Source organism: Boleophthalmus pectinirostris, unplaced genomic scaffold, assembly GCF_026225935.1.
Source record: "Boleophthalmus pectinirostris isolate CB_2022bp ecotype Guang Dong unplaced genomic scaffold, ASM2622593v1 HiC_scaffold_22, whole genome shotgun sequence".
Taxonomy (NCBI): Eukaryota; Metazoa; Chordata; class Actinopteri; order Gobiiformes; family Gobiidae; genus Boleophthalmus; species Boleophthalmus pectinirostris.
In genome coordinates, this window is record NW_026571190.1 from 42,399,197 (window position 1) to 42,416,157 (window position 16,961).

Consider the following 16,961-nt stretch of genomic DNA (forward strand, 5'->3'; position numbering starts at 1 on the left):
CTCCAGGTTCAGTTTCAGGACCACGGACAGCGACACAAGTGACAAAACCTACAATGGTTTTCTAGATCTACACTCACAACACAAATACAAAAAGCCCAAATCAAACTTTTCTCTGTTATTTTCACTATTATCTGTTTCACAAACACACACACACACACACACACACAAACAAACATAAAAAAAACAACACAAAAACACACACACATAGGCACACACAAGCACACAAGGATTGAAAATGTTTTAAAGCTGAAATTAAATAAAAAATTTAACAAAATTGTGTGTTGTTATGTGTTCTGTGTTGTGTGCAGTTGTGTGTTCTTATGTGTTGTTGTGTGATGATGTCTTGTTATTGTTGTGTGTTGTTGTGTATTATGTGTTTTCTGTTATGCCCTGTTGTTGTTGTGTTGTTGTGCTGTTGTTTTGTAGTGTGTTTTTTTGCATTGTTTCAAGTTGTTGTTGTGTTGTGCGTTGTTGTGTGTTGTTATGTTGTGTTATTGTGTGCTGTTATATGTGGTGTGTTGTTATGTATTATGTTTTGTTATGTGTGTTGTTGTGTGTTGTGTTGTTGTGTGTTGCTGTTGTGTGATGATGTTATTGTTGTGTTATGTGTTGTTATGTGTGGTCTGTTTTTGTGTTGTTGTTGTGTGATGATGTTGTGTTGTTGTTGTGTTGTGTGTTATGTGCTTTGTGTTGTTATGTGTTTTCTGTTATATTCTGTTGTTGTGCGTTGTTGCGAGTTGTTGTATGTTGTTATATACAGTTGTTGTTGTGCTGTGTGGAGTTGTGCGCTGTCATGTGTTGTGTGTTGTTGTGTGTTTATGTGTTGTGTGCTGTTGTGTTGTGTTGTGTGTGTTGCGTTGTTGTGCGTTGTTGTGTGTTTATGTGTTGTTGTATGTTGTGTGTTGTGTTGTTTTGTGTGCTGTTGTGTTGTGTTGTGTGTTGCGTTGTTGTGCGTTGTGTATTTATGTGTTGTTGTATGTTGTGTGTTGTGTTGTTTTGTGTGCTGTTGTGTTGTGCGTTGTTGTTTATCATAAACTCAGTCTAAACGTGTTGTATGTTGTATGTTGTGTGTTGTGTGTTGTGTGTTGTTGTGTGTTGTGTGTTGCGTTGTTGTGTGTTTATGTGTTGTTGTATGTTGTATGTTGTGTGTTGTTTGTTGTTTTGTGTGCTGTGTGCGTTTGCTGTGTTGTGCGTTGTGTTGTGTGTTGTTGTTTATCATAAACTCAGTCTAAATGTGTTGTATGTTGTATGTTGTGTGTTGTGTGTTGTGTGTTGTTGTGTTGTTGTGTGTTGCGTTATTGTATGTTGTTGTTGTTGTTTTGTGTGCTGTTGTGTTGTGCGTTGTTGTGTTGTGCGTTGTTGTGTGTTGTTGTTTATCATAAACTCAGTCTAAATGTGTGGTGTGTGTTTGTTTTGTGTTGTTGTTGTGTGTTTATGTGTTGTTTGTATGTTGTGTGTTGTGTGTGTTGTTGTTGTTGTTGTGTGCTGTTGTGTTGTGTGTTGTGTGTTGTGTGCGTTGTTGTGTGTTGTTGTTTATCATAAACTCAGTCTAAACGTGTGGTGTGTGTGTGTTTAAAGACGGAGCGTTCGACTCGTGTGTGTCGGGTTTTAAAGAGGAAGAGAGGGAAACGAGAGAGCAGAAGAAAAGAGGAGGAGAGGAGGATGGAGAGAGTCAGACGGAGGTGTAGCGCAGAGTGAGGTGTGTGTGTGTGTGTGTGTGTGTGTGTGTGTGTGTGTGTGTGGGGGGGGGGCTCCTGCTGAGCTCAGCACCGTAAAACTGTCACTGAAGAAACATGGACGCCACAGCTACACTCCTCCTCCTCCTCTCCTCCTCCTCCTTTCATCCCTCTCTCCTGCTCACTCTCCTCCTCTCCTCCTCCCTCACATCCTCTTCTCCTCCTCTTCCGCTTCCTCTCACTCTCGTAATCATTCACTCTCTCCTTTCCCACACCTTTTTCTCCCTTTTCCCCTCTCCCTCCCCCTCTCTCTTAATCATTCTCTCTCTCTTTCTCTCTCTCTCTCTCTTCCAGTACTGTCTTCCTTCCCCTTCTCTCCCTCTCCTCCTCTCCTCCCACTCTCATAATCATTCACTCTCTCCCTCTCCTCCCCCTCCCCCTTTTCTCCTAATCACACTCTCTCTCTCTCTCCCCCTCTCTCTTAATCATTCACTCTCTCTCTCTCTCCCCCTCTCTCTATCACTCTCTCTCAATCACTATGTCTCTCTCTCTCTTTCTCTCTCTCCTCACTCCTAATCACACCCTCCCTCTTTCCTCTCTCTTTTTTCTATTTCCTTCCTCCTCCCCCACTCCCCCTTTCCTTACACACACACACACACTCTCTCTCTCTCTCTCTCTCTCTCTCTCTTCTCTTTCTTTTTCTTTCTCTTTCTCTCTCTCTCTCTCTCTCAGTGGATTTGACCCGAGCTACAAATCTTGTCGTTCTCCTGCGTCAGAGCGAAGCAAATAAACTGAACCACATCCCCCCCTCCCCCCTCCTCTTTTACTCTTTTACTCCCTCTCCCCCTTTCCCTTTCCCTTTCTCCTTCCTCCCATCCCCCCATCCCCCCATCCTCCTCCTCCTCCTCCTCCTCCTCCTCCTCCTCCTCCTCCTCCCTCCTCCTCCTCCTCCCTCCTCCCTCCTCCCTCTCTCCACTCTTCTTCTCTTCCTCTGCACGTGAACGTTCAGGTTTGTTTGTTAAACGTGAATGAAACAAACACGACTCCAGGTGTTTGTGACGAGGAAACATCAGAACATGAACCAGAGCAGCGGGAAACAGAAACTTTAAAGTGTTTAAAGTGTTTAAAGTGTTTACAGTGTTTAAAGTGTTTAAAGTGTTTACAGTGTTTAAAGTGTTTACAGTGTTTAAAGTGTTTAAAGTGTTTACAGTGTTTACAGTGTTTAAAGTGTTTAAAGTGTTTAAAGTGTTTACAGTGTTTACAGTGTTTAAAGTGTTTAAAGTGTTTAAAGTGTTTACAGTGTTTACAGTGTTTACAGTGTTTAAAGTGTTTAAAGTGTTTAAAGTGTTTAAAGTGTTTACAGTGTTTAAAGTGTTTAAAGTGTTTAAAGTGTTTACAGTGTTTACAGTGTTTTAAAGTGTTAAAGTGTTTAAAGTTTAAGTGTTTAAGTGTTTACAGTGTTTAAAGTGTTTAAAGTGTTTAAAGTGTTTACAGTGTTTACAGTGTTTAAAGTGTTTAAAGTGTTTACAGTGTTTACAGTGTTTACAGTGTTTAAAGTGTTTAAAGTGTTTACAGTGTTTAAAGTGTTTAAAGTGTTTACAGTGTTTACAGTGTTTACAGTGTTTAAAGTGTTTAAAGTGTTTACAGTGTTTAAAGTGTTTAAAGTGTTTACAGTGTTTAAAGTTTTTAAAGTGACACAAACTAAAGTGACACATGAGCAGAAAACTCGAGTCATTCAAGAGTTAAACCTGATGAAATCCTCCAGAGGCTCTGGGACGGAATAAAAAGAAAATGAAACCAACATATGTAAGTGCATTTAATCGTCTGTCCAACTGATAAACTCCAGAGCTGCGAGCGCGAGAGTCTGAGAGAGTCTGAATCTGAGTCTGAGAGAGTCTGAGTCTGAGAGAGTCTGAGAGTCTGAGTCTGAGAGAGTCTGAAGTCTGAGTCTGAGCCTGAGTCTGAGTCTGAGTCGGTTTGAGTCTGAGTCTGAGTCTGAGTCTGAGAGAGTCTGAGAGAGTCTGAGTCTGAGCCTGAGTCTGAGTCTGAGTCTGAGTCTGAGCCTGAGTCTGAGTCGGTTTGAGTCTGAGTCTGAGTCTGAGTCTGAGTCTGAGAGAGTCTGAGCCTGAGTCTGAGTCTGAGAGAGTCTGAGTCTGAGAGAGTCTGAGCCTGAGCCTGAGTCTGAGTCTGAGTCTGAGTCTGAGTCTGAGTCTGAGTCTGAGTCTGAGTCTGAGTCTGAGCGGCGCTTGTGCCGTCACCACACCAAAATCTATAACTCGATTTCAGTAAAAAGAAACAGAGACTGATTCTGATCCAATCCATGTATCATTCGTTCATTCGTTTTTCAATATAAAACCAAAAATAAGAAAACGAAAAAACAACAGTTTCCTTCGCTATTTGTCTCCAAAACCAAAATGAAAAAACAGATAACGATTCGTTTTTTCAGTTTTCGATTTTGTGTTTAAATGAAGAATGGATAAAACGGATAACAGCCGTTTCCCGTTTACGTGACTTCCGTGACTGCGATGCCGAACTTTTGCACCGCATACGGACTGAATCAGGACGGATCCAGGTCCGAGACCAGAGCGGGACTGAGACCGGGACAGAGCTGCTCTGGTCCTCCGCGCTCAAGAACCGCGGCTGGTTCCGAGGTGGAGCAAAGCCTCCGACTGACGCTTTCACACCAATGAAAATGAATCGAACTAAGAGCTTTTAGTTCAAATGGACCAGGTCCAGGACCAGACTGGGACCAAAGCGCTACTGAGACTGGGACCAGACCGGGACCAGAGTGGGCCTGAGACCGAGACCGAGATAAGACCAGGACCAGACCGGGACCAGACCGGAGGCTCAGAGCCCACGGCAGGGCCGGAGCTCGAAGCTGAGGCTCGGACCCTGCGAAGGCTCAGAGTCAAAGCTCGCAGTTCGGTCTGGTCCTGGTCTCAGTCCCGCTCTGGTCCCGGTCTGGTCCCGGTCTCAGTCCCGGTCTGGTCCCGGTCTGGTCTCGGACCTGGATCAGTCCTGGTTCAGTCCGTATGCGGTGCAAAAGTCCGGCATCACAGTCACTGAAGTCACGTAAACGGGAAACGGTCGTTATCCGTTTTATCCATTCTTCATTTGAACACAAAATCGAAAACTGAAAAAACGAATCGTTATCTGTTTTTTCATTTTGGTTTTGGAGACAAATAGCGAAGGAAACTGTTGTTTTTTCGTTTTCTTATTTTTGGTTTTATATTGAAAAACGAATGAACGAATGATACACGGATTCGATCTTACCATGAAAATCAAACAATCTGTGCATCGTTTTTTAAAATAAAACCAAAACTAAGAAACCTAAAAAAAAACAACGATTTTCTTCATTATTTATCTCCGAAACCAAAATGAAAAAACACATAATGGACTAAACCGGAATTAAACCAAAACTGAACCAGGTCTAAACCAGGACTAAACCAATCCGTTCTAAACACGTTTTTTTAGGATCCAGACCTGAGAAACCCGAGAATCTAGTTTCGATTCTGGTATCATTTGTATCATTTTATTCTATTTTATTATTATTATCATTATTATTATTATTATTAGTAGTAGTAGTAGTATTATAGTAGTAGTAGTAGCAGTAGTAGTAGTAGTAGTAGTAGTAGTAGTAGCAGTAGTAGCAGTAGTAGTAGCAGTAGCAATAGTAGTAGTAGTAGTATTTTTTTTAATCAATTTTATTCTTTTTGTATTGATTCTAGTTTTTGTATTTGACAATCAAAACTTTTGACAACACTGGTGTGCACGTGTGTCTGAGAGCGTGCACGTGGCGGTGATGGGTGCTAAATGTCGGTGGCGGGTGCGGGGGCGACAGGGGCGGGTGCAGGGGCGTGCAGGGGCGGCGGGTGCGCGCGGGGGGGTTAAAGTCCTGACTTCAGCAGCCTGTGCATTAGCCCGGACACTAGTGCCGCTCCAGCACTATCGGCCTATTCATCTGCACGAGCTCATTCATCACACGCACGTGCGACTGGACAGGCCCAGACGCTCATTTACACACGTGTGACGAGTGTGACGAGTGTGACGAGTGACGAGTGTGACGAGACGACGAGTGCGACGAGACGACGAGTGCGACAAGACGAGACGACGAGTGTGACGAGACGACGAGTGTGAAGAGACGACGAGTGTGACGAGACGACGAGTGTGACGAGACGACGAGTGTGACGAGACGACGAGTGTGACGAGACGACGAGTGTGACGAGATGATGAGTGCGACGAGACGACGAGTGTGAAGAGACGATGAGTGTGACGAGACGCCGAGTGTGACGAGACGACGAGTGCGACGAGATGACGAGTGTGAAGAGACAACGAGTGCGACGAGACGACAAGTGCGACGAGACGACGAGTGTGAAGAGACGACGAGTGTGAAGAGACAACGAGTGCGACGAGACGACAAGTGCGACGAGACGACGAGTGTGACGAGATGACGAGTGTGAAGAGACGATGAGTGTGAAGAGATGACGAGTGTGAAGAGACAACGAGTGTGACGAGACGCAGAGTGTGACGAGACGACGAGTGCGACGAGATGACGAGTGTGAAGAGACGACGAGTGCGACGAGACGACGAGCGCGATGAGACAAGACAACAAGTGTGACGAGACGAGTGTGACGAGATGAGTGTGACGAGACGACAAGTGCGACGAGATGACGAGTGCGACGAGACAAGACAACGAGTGCGACGAGATGACGAGTGTGAAGAGACGATGAGTGTGAAGAGACAACGAGTGTGAAGAGACAACGAGTGTGACGAGACGCAGAGTGTGACGAGACGACGAGTGCGACGAGATGACGAGTGTGAAGAGACAACGAGTGTGAAGATACGACGAGTGCGACGAGACGACGAGTGCGACGAGACAAGACGACAAGTGTGACGAGACGACAAGTGTGACGAGACGACGAGTGTGACGAGACGACGAGTGTAACGAGTGCGACGAGACGACAAGTGTGATGAGACGCAGAGTTTGACGAGACGATGAGTGTGACGAGACGCAGAGTTTGACGAGACGACGAGTGCGACGAGACGACGAGTGCGACGAGACGACGAGTGCGACGAGACAAGACGACGAGTGTGACGAGACGACGAGTGCGACGAGACGACGAGTGTGACGAGACGCAGAGTTTGACGAGACGACGAGTGTGACGAGATGAGTGTGACGAGACGACGAGTGTGACGAGACGACGAGTGTGACGAGACGACGAGTGTGACGAGACGACGAGTGTGACGAGATGACGAGTGTGACGAGACGACGAGTGTGAAGAGACGACGAGTGCGACGAGACGATGAGTGTGACAAGACGAGACGATTATCATCAAAGCTCAATTTCGAATCAGTAAATGTTCCGAGATCCTCACTCACCGCACCTTTACATCTGTGATTTATAAATATTTTTGTCGTGACGTAAATCAGACCGACTCGATCTGCGCCGAAAGAACCCGAATTAGTGCTTCTAAACTTGGATTTAACTGACTGTTCCACTGGACTTTCTGGAGGTGGACCTGGGTTTTCCCCCCGTCCTGAGTTCAAGAGTTTTATCTTTAGGTCAGTGCTCTGGTTTTGGTCTGATCCTTTTTTTCAGCTGCAGGTTCTCAAAATGTCAGACGTGTTCAAACCACACTTCCTGCTGCGAGTCCTCTCTCTCTCTCTCTCTCTCTCTCTCTCTCTCGCTCTCTCTCTCTCTCTCCTCTTCCTCTCTTCCATCTCTCTCGTTCTCTCTCTCCTGAGCCGAGGTTTGATCAATAATTCACACAGAGCGAGTGAATGAAGCTCAGTGACTCAACCTCCTCCTTCTCTCTCCTCCTTCTCTCTCTCCTCTTTCCTTTCCTTTTCTTTCTGCTCTCTGTTTTTCTCCTCTCCACAGATCTGACCTGGGACTTGACTCAGGGAAAAGACGACCAGGAGCAGTGGGGGTCTGGAGTCACAGCATCGACCCAAATAGTCCTGGTTCAGTCCTGGTTTAGACCTGGTTTAGTCCTGGTTCTGGTTCTGGGTCGGACTTGACTGGAAGTGTTTTACTTCAGGTCACAGTGAAAGTAAAATCTGAGCAGGATTGTTCACACGCACAGACACACAGACACAGCATCAAAACCACAGACAAACGACCTGAGACCACAGACCTGAGACCACAGACCACAGACCTGAGACCACAGACCTGAGACCACAGACCTGAGACCACAGACCTGAGGTCATAGACCTGAGACCACAGACCTGAGACCACAGACCACAGACCTGAGACCACAGACCACAGACCTGAGACCTGAGACCAAAGACCTGAGACCACAGACCACAGACCTGAGACCACAGACCACAGACCTTAGACCACAGACCTGAGACCTGAGACCACAGACCTGAGGTCATAGACCTGAGACCACAGACCACAGACCTGAGACCACAGACCTGAGACCTGAGACCACAGACCTGAGGTCATAGACCTGAGACCACAGACCTGAGACCACAGACCACAGACCTGAGACCACAGACCACAGACCTGAGACCACAGACCTGAGGTCACAGACCTGAGGTCACAGACCTGAGACCTGAGACCATAGACCTGAGGTCACAGACCTGAGGTCAAAGACCTGAGGTCACAGACCTGAGACCACAGACCTGAGGTGACTGGAGGACAGTGAAGTGTCGTGTTTCACTCCAGAGACACGAGGATCACAGAACTGCAGCCACAACAACTGCACACAAATACTACAATACTACTACTACAACAATACTACTACTACAACAATACTACTACTACTACAATACTACTACTACAATACTACTACTACTACAATACTACTACTACAATACTACTACGACAGTACTACAGTACTACAATGGGGGGGGGGGGGGGGGGGGAGTGAATTTTTTTGTCACTCGATTTTAAAACTAAAGAACTGGTCCAGGACTAAACCAGGTCCAGGTGTTCTTCTAGTCTCTGAGTCTTATTCTTGTTCTGATCCAGCTCCAGGTCGTTCTAAACACATTCAGGAAACGTTCTAAAGGTTCTAAAGGTTCTAAAGGTTCTAAAGGTTCTAAAGGTTCTGCTCGGTCCTGAAAATGGCACTTTTTCAGTTCTAGTTTCAGTTTCAGTTTCAGAAATAAAACAGAAAAAAAAAAAAAAAAGTTGTGCCCAGGTCCTCAGACCCGAGTCCAAACAGAACCAGACGCTTCATCTCATCCCTCGTTCTTCTCGTTCTTCTCGCTCTTTCTCTCATCCCTCGCTCTTCTCGTTCTTTTGTTTTAGCCGCGAGACGGGACGGAGGGCTTTTGGGGCGAGGACCGTTCTGAGCGCGCCCGGACACATGCCCATATTTGGACGGTGCAATTAGAGCGGCCCAGTCATTTCCTGCGCCGCGCTCGGCCTCAGAACGCTGAGCTCAGCTGAACGCCGCCGCCGCCGCCAAAAGACGAGAGGAACGAGGGAGGAGAGAAGGAAGGAGGCGGAGCGAGAGGAGGAAAGGAGGAAGGAGAGAGAGGGGGGCTCAGCTGAACATGTTCTGCCAAAAAGACGAGAGGAGAGAGGGAAGAGAGAGGAGAGAGAAGAGAGGCTGAACATACACCAAAAAGAGGAGGAAAGGAGAGAGGGAGGAGGAAGACAAGAAGAGGAGGAAGAGAGAAGGAGAAGAGGGAGGGAGGAGGGAGAAGGGAGGGAAGGAGGAAGGAACGATGTGGAGGAAAGGAGGAAGGATAGAGAGAGACAAGAGAAGAGAGGGAGGAGAAGTGGAGGGAGGAGAGTCAACGGAACGAGCGCTGCCAGAAAATAAAAAAGACGAGAGGAGAGACAGAGTGGGGAAGAAAGAGGAGGAGAGAGAGAGAAGAAAGGAGGGAAATGTTCTGCCAAAAAGACGAGGAGAGGAGAGAGGGAGGAGTGGAGGACGGAGAGAGAGCGAAGGAGAAGAGAAGAGAGGAGGAGAGAGGAGGAAAGGAGGAGGAATGAGAAAGAGAGAGAGAGTGAGAGGAGAAACTGAACACATATTACCAAAAAGAGGAGAGGAGAGAGGGAGGAGAGAAGGAGGAAGAGAGGAGAGCCAACGGAAAGAGCGCTGCCAAAAAAAAAAAAAAAAACGAGAGGAGAGACAGAGCGGGGAAGAAAGAGGAGGAGCGAGAGAGAGAGAGAAGAAGGGAGGGAAATGTTCTGCCAAAAAAACGAGGAGAGGAGAAGAGAGAGAAGTGGAGGAGCGGAGAGAAGGACTCAACTCAAAAAAAAAAGAGAGGGGGGGCGTCAGATGAATGAACGTGTGCCAAAAAGAGGAGAGGAGAGAGGGAACGAGAGAGGAGGAAGAGGAGGAGAGAAAAACTGAACACAAACACACGGCGGCCAAAAAAAAAAAAAAAAGAGGAGAAAATCAACGGGACAGAAATAAAAATAAATCACAGACACGAGCCAAAAGAAAGAAAAGAAGAAGAAGAAGAAGAAGAAGAAGAGAGGAAAGAGAAGGATGAAAGAAAGAGAAGAGAGAGAGAGGAGGAGAAGAGAGGAGGGATTTCTGCACAAAAACACCGAGTCTCCACGACCTGCAGCAGCAAAGAACGACTCGAGTTTCATCATTTTACGAAAAATTTAACACAAAATTTAAACCTTTAAAATGTTTAAGACCTGGTTTAGACCTGGTTTAGACCTGGTTTAGACCTGGTTTAGACCTGGTTTAGACCTGGTTTAGACCTGGTTTAGTCCTGGTTTAGTTTGGTTCTGGTATAATTCTTGTTTTTTGGGGGGTGGGGATTGATTATTAAAGAAATGTATAATAATTTTTTTTTTTTTTTTTTTTTTGCAGCAAAGACGAAGCAAATAATTTGGTTTGGAAAATATATTTTTGTTCATTCTTAGATTTTGTTCCTTTTTCTCTCTTTAAGTTGATGCAACAAAATAAACACACGAGCAAAAAATACATAAAAATAAATTCAGTTTAAATTTCCAAAGATTAAAAACAAACAAACAAAAAACAACACACACCTGGAGTTGAGTTCACACGTTGAACACATGAACCCTGCACACGTTCATTCAACTTCCACCAGTGTTAATTCAACTTAATTTAGGTTGAGTTCACAACAAAGAGTGTTGTGTTAAAATTGACTCTCACAGAGTCAAATGTAACACTTTCTCAGAGTTTATATGAGTTCACTCTGTTCTAGAGTTAATTTAACATTTTTGGAAATGTTCATTAAGTAAAACTGGACCAAAGTTCCTGTTTAACCCAAAATCCAGAGTTATTTTAACGTTCTGAGAGTAAACAGAAAACACTTTGTAGAGTTATCCTGATTTAACTCAACAACACACAGAGGTGTTTTGTTTTTACACTTTATTTGAGTTAATTTAAGATGAAATTATGAACAAAACTGGTTCAAACTGGTTCTTCACTGGAGGGAGTTTGAAGTGGAGGGAGGAAACAAATTAACACTAGAGGAAGTTGAATTAACACTAGAATAAGTCAAATTCACTTCAACCAAATCAACTCTGGCAAATAACCCCAAATCGAACCTGAATTTAACTTTCAAATAGTTAAAATAACACTTTCTGTGTTAAAAACAACTCTGAAATATTTTACTCTCAAATTTCAACCCTCCAGTTTCCAAAAACCGGCACAAATTCCGACGTTTCAGTTCTACAAATTCCCTCAGAACAAAACCGTGACAGGTTTTTCTCCGAGTCTCTCCTCTCTTTGCTCTCCATGCTAAGTCACTCCCCCTTCAGAGCGCCGTCCCAGCACGTCACGTCAGGTTTGTCCAGTTTTGCATCGTTTTTTTTTTTTTTTTATATATTTATGGAGACTTTTCTTGACGTAGGATTGTGGGCGGAGTCTCGTACTACTGAGGAGGGTTTGAATAGGGCCCGAGACAGATCTCTAGATGACTCAAACATGCGTGGATGAGTCTCGAACCTCTTCAGACAAGTTTGTGACGAGGGAACGACGAACGCCAAATATAAAAAGTTCTCCACATCCCAACATCTCAACACAACATCATCCGGGACGAAAACCGGGACCGGACCAGAACTCAACCAGGATTTAAAGATCTGGTATCACACAAACCGGACTCCTGAGAGGTTTAAGTCCTGTTCTGATTTTGTTTCCTTCTCAGAATCAGAGCTGGACTTGTGTTTCTTTCATTCACACACGTTTGAGTAAATAAGTAGCTCTAAACGCTCTGCTCCACCTTGTGATGTCATGAAGTGGTGAGAGTTCAGTGTAAATCTGCAGAGTTTGTGCGTTAACTCTTGTTTTGTGTTAAAAAACTGCACACATCTTTCCCAGTTTAGTCCTGGTTTAGTCCTGGTTTAGTCCTGCTTTAATCTTGGTTTAGTCCTGGTTTAGACCTGGTTTTTGGGGTGAGGATTGATTCTTAAATAAATATTTAATTTTAATCTATGAGTGGAGCAGGATTTAAAAGATTTTTTTTTTCTTTTTTTTTTTTAAAGATCTGATTTTTTAAGAATCTGATCTTTTTACGATGAACAGTAGAGACGTGTGTGTGGAGTTACGGGTCAAAACCGACCTGAGTAGATTTATGTTTGGATAAAAACAAAAAGTCAAATCCTTTTCATAAAAAAACAACTTTATGTAATCAGAAATGCAAATGTAACTGAAAATTGTGTGTGAGTGTGTGTATAGGGGCAGGTGTGTGTGTGAGTGTGCGTGTTTGTGTGTGTGTATCTGTTTGTGTGTGTGTGTTTTGACCCATAACACCACAAATGTCACTTTTTTTTTTTTTTGGACACTTTTAGGATTTACTAAAATGAAATAAAATAAATTTTGTTGCGATAAAATATTTGTACTTCTCACAGACCTGAACCTGAGAAACCTGAACACAAAACAAGAGCGAAACACGAAACACAACTCCAGGTGTGTGTACGTGTGTGTGTGTGTGTGTGTGTGTGCGTGAGTGTGTGTGAGTGGACAGTGTGAAACGGAAGCGGAATCTTGAAATGCCAAATCTTCACGTTTCACTTTTTAAACACGACAGAAAGGAAAAAGACTCGAATCTGAAGCGATAAAACTAAACGGGAATCACACTTCAGAACACGTGGGAGGGCATCTGACACACACACACACACACGGAGAGGGAACCTGACACACACACGGGGGGAGACACACGTTAGAACGTTTTTGGACATTTCATCTGTGGAGGAAATTACGAAACCAAAGTGTGAAACTCCAAACGCCTGGAAACATTTGGCCGTTTCAGCTCCGGAATTTCAAATCTCTAAAGGTAAAAAGGACCACTTCATGACATCACGAGGTGGAACAGAGCATTTTGAGCGTTGGATATAAAAAAACAGACTGATCATAAGGATGTGTGAATGAAACAAAACACAAGTCCAGGTGTGTTTTCGGAGGATCAGAACACGACGTGAAGCTCACACGAGTCAGTTTGGAATCGTTTCAGAATCAGGCGAACGAAATCACTTCTGTCTTTCTCAAAACTGAGCTACTTCGTCCACCTGAACCTGATCTCAAGGCCCGGCGTCCTCGATTGGCAAACATTCCCTTTCGTGAGCGCGGATCGTCAAAACCGTGGTGGCCTCCAGAAGCCGAGCGTGAACCTTCCAAGGAGCCGCGACCCTCCAACAAATCTTCAGGATCGTTCGAATATTCAGACGTGACATTCGGAGCAAAACGGAGCCACGGCGGGTCCGGAGCCAACCGCAGGCCTCCCTCTCCTCCTCTCTCTTCTCCACCTCACGCTGCATCTCACTCGCTCTTTCTCAGGAGGCTCGAGGAGAACCGGAGGAGCCAGCGCGGACCTCCGGCCGCAACCTCGACGCGAATCGGGACCACGGAGAGCTCGAAACGTGACCATCTCAGGTGGTTTCAGCCAAAAATAACCCAGGTTCAGTCCCGTCCGCTCACACAGACCACACCTCACACACACACTCCCCCCTCCAGCCCCCAGCCCCGCGTGCCCCCACCTGAACCCCGGTACCTGCGCTCCCCCTGCCCGCTCCTCCGCTCCTCCTCAAAGGATATGGCCACTCCGTGATCTTCTTGGCGTACTTCCTCACCACGTTGTCCTCGCTGAAGAGGAACAGGGATCGGTTGACCGTGAGGCAGCTCTGGCGCACGGGGATGGGGTTGTACAGCGCCATGGTCCTCGCTCTCTGGGCCATGGACTGCTTGTACATCCGCTGCGCTCCCGGGGGTCCTCCCTGCCTGCTGCCGCCGCGGTTGGGCCCTTGTCCGCCGGCCGGTCCCCCGCCGCCTCCCGCCCCTCCTCCGCTGTACCTGTTGGGCATCTCGTCTCCGAAACGCGCCATTCTGCAAACACCGAGAGGTCAGCCGGGCCCTCCGAGTGCCCGCTCCACATGCCCACCCTCCCCCGGCAGTGCACCCGCTCTGCTCCGGCGTGTCCGTGCGTCTTCAGCGCCTAGCGGCCCGCTCCATCTGCCGCGCGGGAGGGAGGGGGAAGGGCGCCTCTGTCTCCCGTCGGAGCTGCGGCTGCGCTGGGCTCCGAACGGACCCGAGAAGCGCGTGAAAGTGAAGAAGCTCAAGTGTCGAAAATGGAAAATGTCCGCGCGCTCAGATGTGTCCACGGAGAACCGCGAGCCCGCGCGCGGTGCACGAGGAGCGTGTCCACTGCGTCTCTTCGCTTCTCCACATCCGCAGTTCCCTCACCCCTCCCTCGGCCCCGCGCACAGCCGCTCCGCCAGATAAAAATAGCAAAAAAAGATATGAGTGAAATCTTTAATAATTCATTTTTTCTTCTCGTCTCGTGCCATGTATCCGCAGTGTGTGGCGAGGACGCGCGCGCCCCTCACTCGTCGCTCGCGCGCTCCTTTTCGCTCACGCGGCGCCACGACGAAGGGGGCTTCCCCAAAATCCGCGCGCGGTGACATTTGTTGATATTTAGTGATGGACGGTGCGGCATCCCCCCTCCTCTCTCCTCCCTCTCTCCCTCTCTCTCTCCCTCTCTCCCTCTCTCCTCTCCTCGCTGCTCTCTCCTCCCTCTCTCCTCCTCCTCCTCCTTCTTCTCCACCAAAGCGCAGCGCGCTGCTTTTGGGCGTAGATTGCGCGCACTTGGAGTCGGGAAAACACGGCAGGTTTCGAGCCCGGCGCGCGGCGCGCTCCCCTCCCCCCGCGCGGAAACGCGTCAGGAGAAAATCAAGAGTCCATCACCAAAAGCTCGTGCGGAGTCCGGGCGCGGGGCGGAAGGATCCGGACTCAGGAGCGGGGCTCGTGGTGCTCCGCCGGCGGGTACGGACCGCGCCGCGTCCCCGCCCTGCAGCGTCGCCCCCGCGGCCTCGGTGCGGCCTCGGTGCGGCCTCGGTGCGCTTCTGTGGCCGCCGTCAGGGCTCCGGCTCCCGCAGAGGCAGCTCCGTGTCGCGCCGCGGTGGATGTGGAGGAGCGGAGGGTACGTGCCCCCTCCCCCTCGCGCGCGCCGCTCCTGTCCGCGAGACCCCAACCACGAACGCGGCGCGAGGGTCCGGGGCGAGCCAAGTACGACCCCCGGCTCCAAAATACTCGAGTACACGTTACACGTTACACCCCGCGAGACCAGAGGCACGAGCGACCCAGACTGACACGTGCGCAAATGAACCTGAGGGGGACCGGGGAAGACCTGGTCCAGTCCTGGTCCAGTCCTGGTTTAGTCTTGGATAAGACCTTTTTAAGACCTGGTTTAGTCCCGGTTTAGTCCTTGTAGAGACTTATTTACACCTGGTCCTGGTTTGGACCTGAAACCTGGTTTAGTCCAGATTCAAACCTTGTGAAGTCCACTCAGTCCAGATCTAGTCCTGGTTTAGACCAAGTGTCCTGGTCCCTTGAAAGAAAAACTAACTCAAAGAGAAGATCTGGTTTAGTTCTGGTTTAGTCTTTAAAGAGACATGTTGGGAGGTTGTGGGTTCAACTCCCTCTTCTCTCCATTCCTCTCTTCTCTCCTCCCTCCATCCCTCCCTTTTTCTGTTCATCTCTTCCTCTCGCTTCCTCTCCTCCTCCTCCCTCCCTCCATCACTCCATCCCTCCCTCCCTCCTTCCCTCCCTCCGTCCTTCCCTCCCTCCGTCCTTCCCTCCCTCCGTCCTTCCCTCCCTCCGTCCTTCCCTCCCTCCCTCCTTCCCTCCCTCCGTCCTTCCCTCCCTCCGTCCTTCCCTCCCTCCGTCGTCTCCATCTGTCCCGTTGGCACTCGTCCGTCTCTTTCTTCCCGTTTTCAGACGAGTGTTTGTGGAGCGTCTCAAAATGGACGAGGCTCAGACCCGAGTCCAGATTTAAAAATAAAAAAATCTTTTAAAAACGTTTGGACCATTTTTCTCTTTTACCACAGTCCAGATTTACTTGAATTTAAAACTGGATCCACGGGCCACGATCCACTTCCTGAGCCGAGTCCGACCAGCGGAAGGACCAAGATCTGGACCTGGTTCAGTCCTGGTTTAGTCCTGGTTTAGACCTGGTTCAGTCCTGGTTCAGTCCTGGTTTAGTGTTGGTTTAGTCCTGGTTTCAGTCCTGGTTTAGTCTTGGTTCAGTCCTGGTTCAGTCCTGGTTTAGTCTTGGTTTAGTCCTGGTTCAGTCCTGGTTTAGTCCTGGTTCAGTCCTGGTTTAGTCTTGGTTCAGTCCTGGTTTAGTCCTGGTTCAGTCCTGGTTTAGTCCTGGTTCAGTCCTGGTTTCAGTCCTGGTTTAGTCAGTCCTGGTTTAGTCCTGGTTTAGTCCTGGTTTAGACCTGGTTCAGTCCTGGTTCAGTCTTGGTTTAGTCCTGGTCCGTGGTCTTGGACCATCTGGACTTTATCTTTGCCACAGTTTCCTCCATCTGCTCCTCGAGCCCCAAAAACACCTCACAGACAAATTACTAGAAGTAAAAAATGCTACTACTACTACTACTACTACTACTACTACTACTACTAGCAGTAGTAGTAGTAGTAGTAGTAGTAGTAGTAGTAGTAGTAGTAGTAGTAGTAGTAGTAGTAGTAGTAGTAGTAGTAGTAGTAGTAGTAGTAGTAGTAGTAGTAGTAGTAGTAGTAGTAGTAGTAGTAGTAGTAGTAGTAGTAGTAGTAGTAGTAGTAGTAGTAGTAGTAGTAGTAGTAGTAGTAGTAGTAGTAGTAGTAGTAGTAGTAGTAGTATTAGTAGTATTAGTAGTAGTAGTAGTAGTAAAAAAAACATTTTGAATAAAAATCTAAATGTGTAAAAAAAAATCTAAAATAACAATGTTCATATTAATGTTAAATAAAATATAATAAATAAAAATGAATAAAAACACAAATGTAAAGTTTTTAAAATATTTTTTTTAAAAATTAAACATTTTTAAAATCTGTCTTTTAAAGTCTCATGTGACTTTGGGGCTGAGTTTTG

General features: G+C 46.9%; 1 protein-coding gene across 1 annotated transcript in view; it reads right to left on the bottom strand.

Moving 5' to 3' along the window:
- The window catches only part of cacna1ab (calcium channel, voltage-dependent, P/Q type, alpha 1A subunit, b), a 178,784-nt gene extending 164,843 nt beyond the window's left edge, over positions 1 to 13,941 (bottom strand). Inside the window, 1 exon segment of the mRNA XM_055158395.1 lies at positions 13,638 to 13,941. Within this exon segment, the coding sequence (XP_055014370.1) occupies positions 13,638 to 13,941 (304 nt within the window).
- Between the last annotated feature and the right edge of the window lie 3,020 nt (positions 13,942 to 16,961).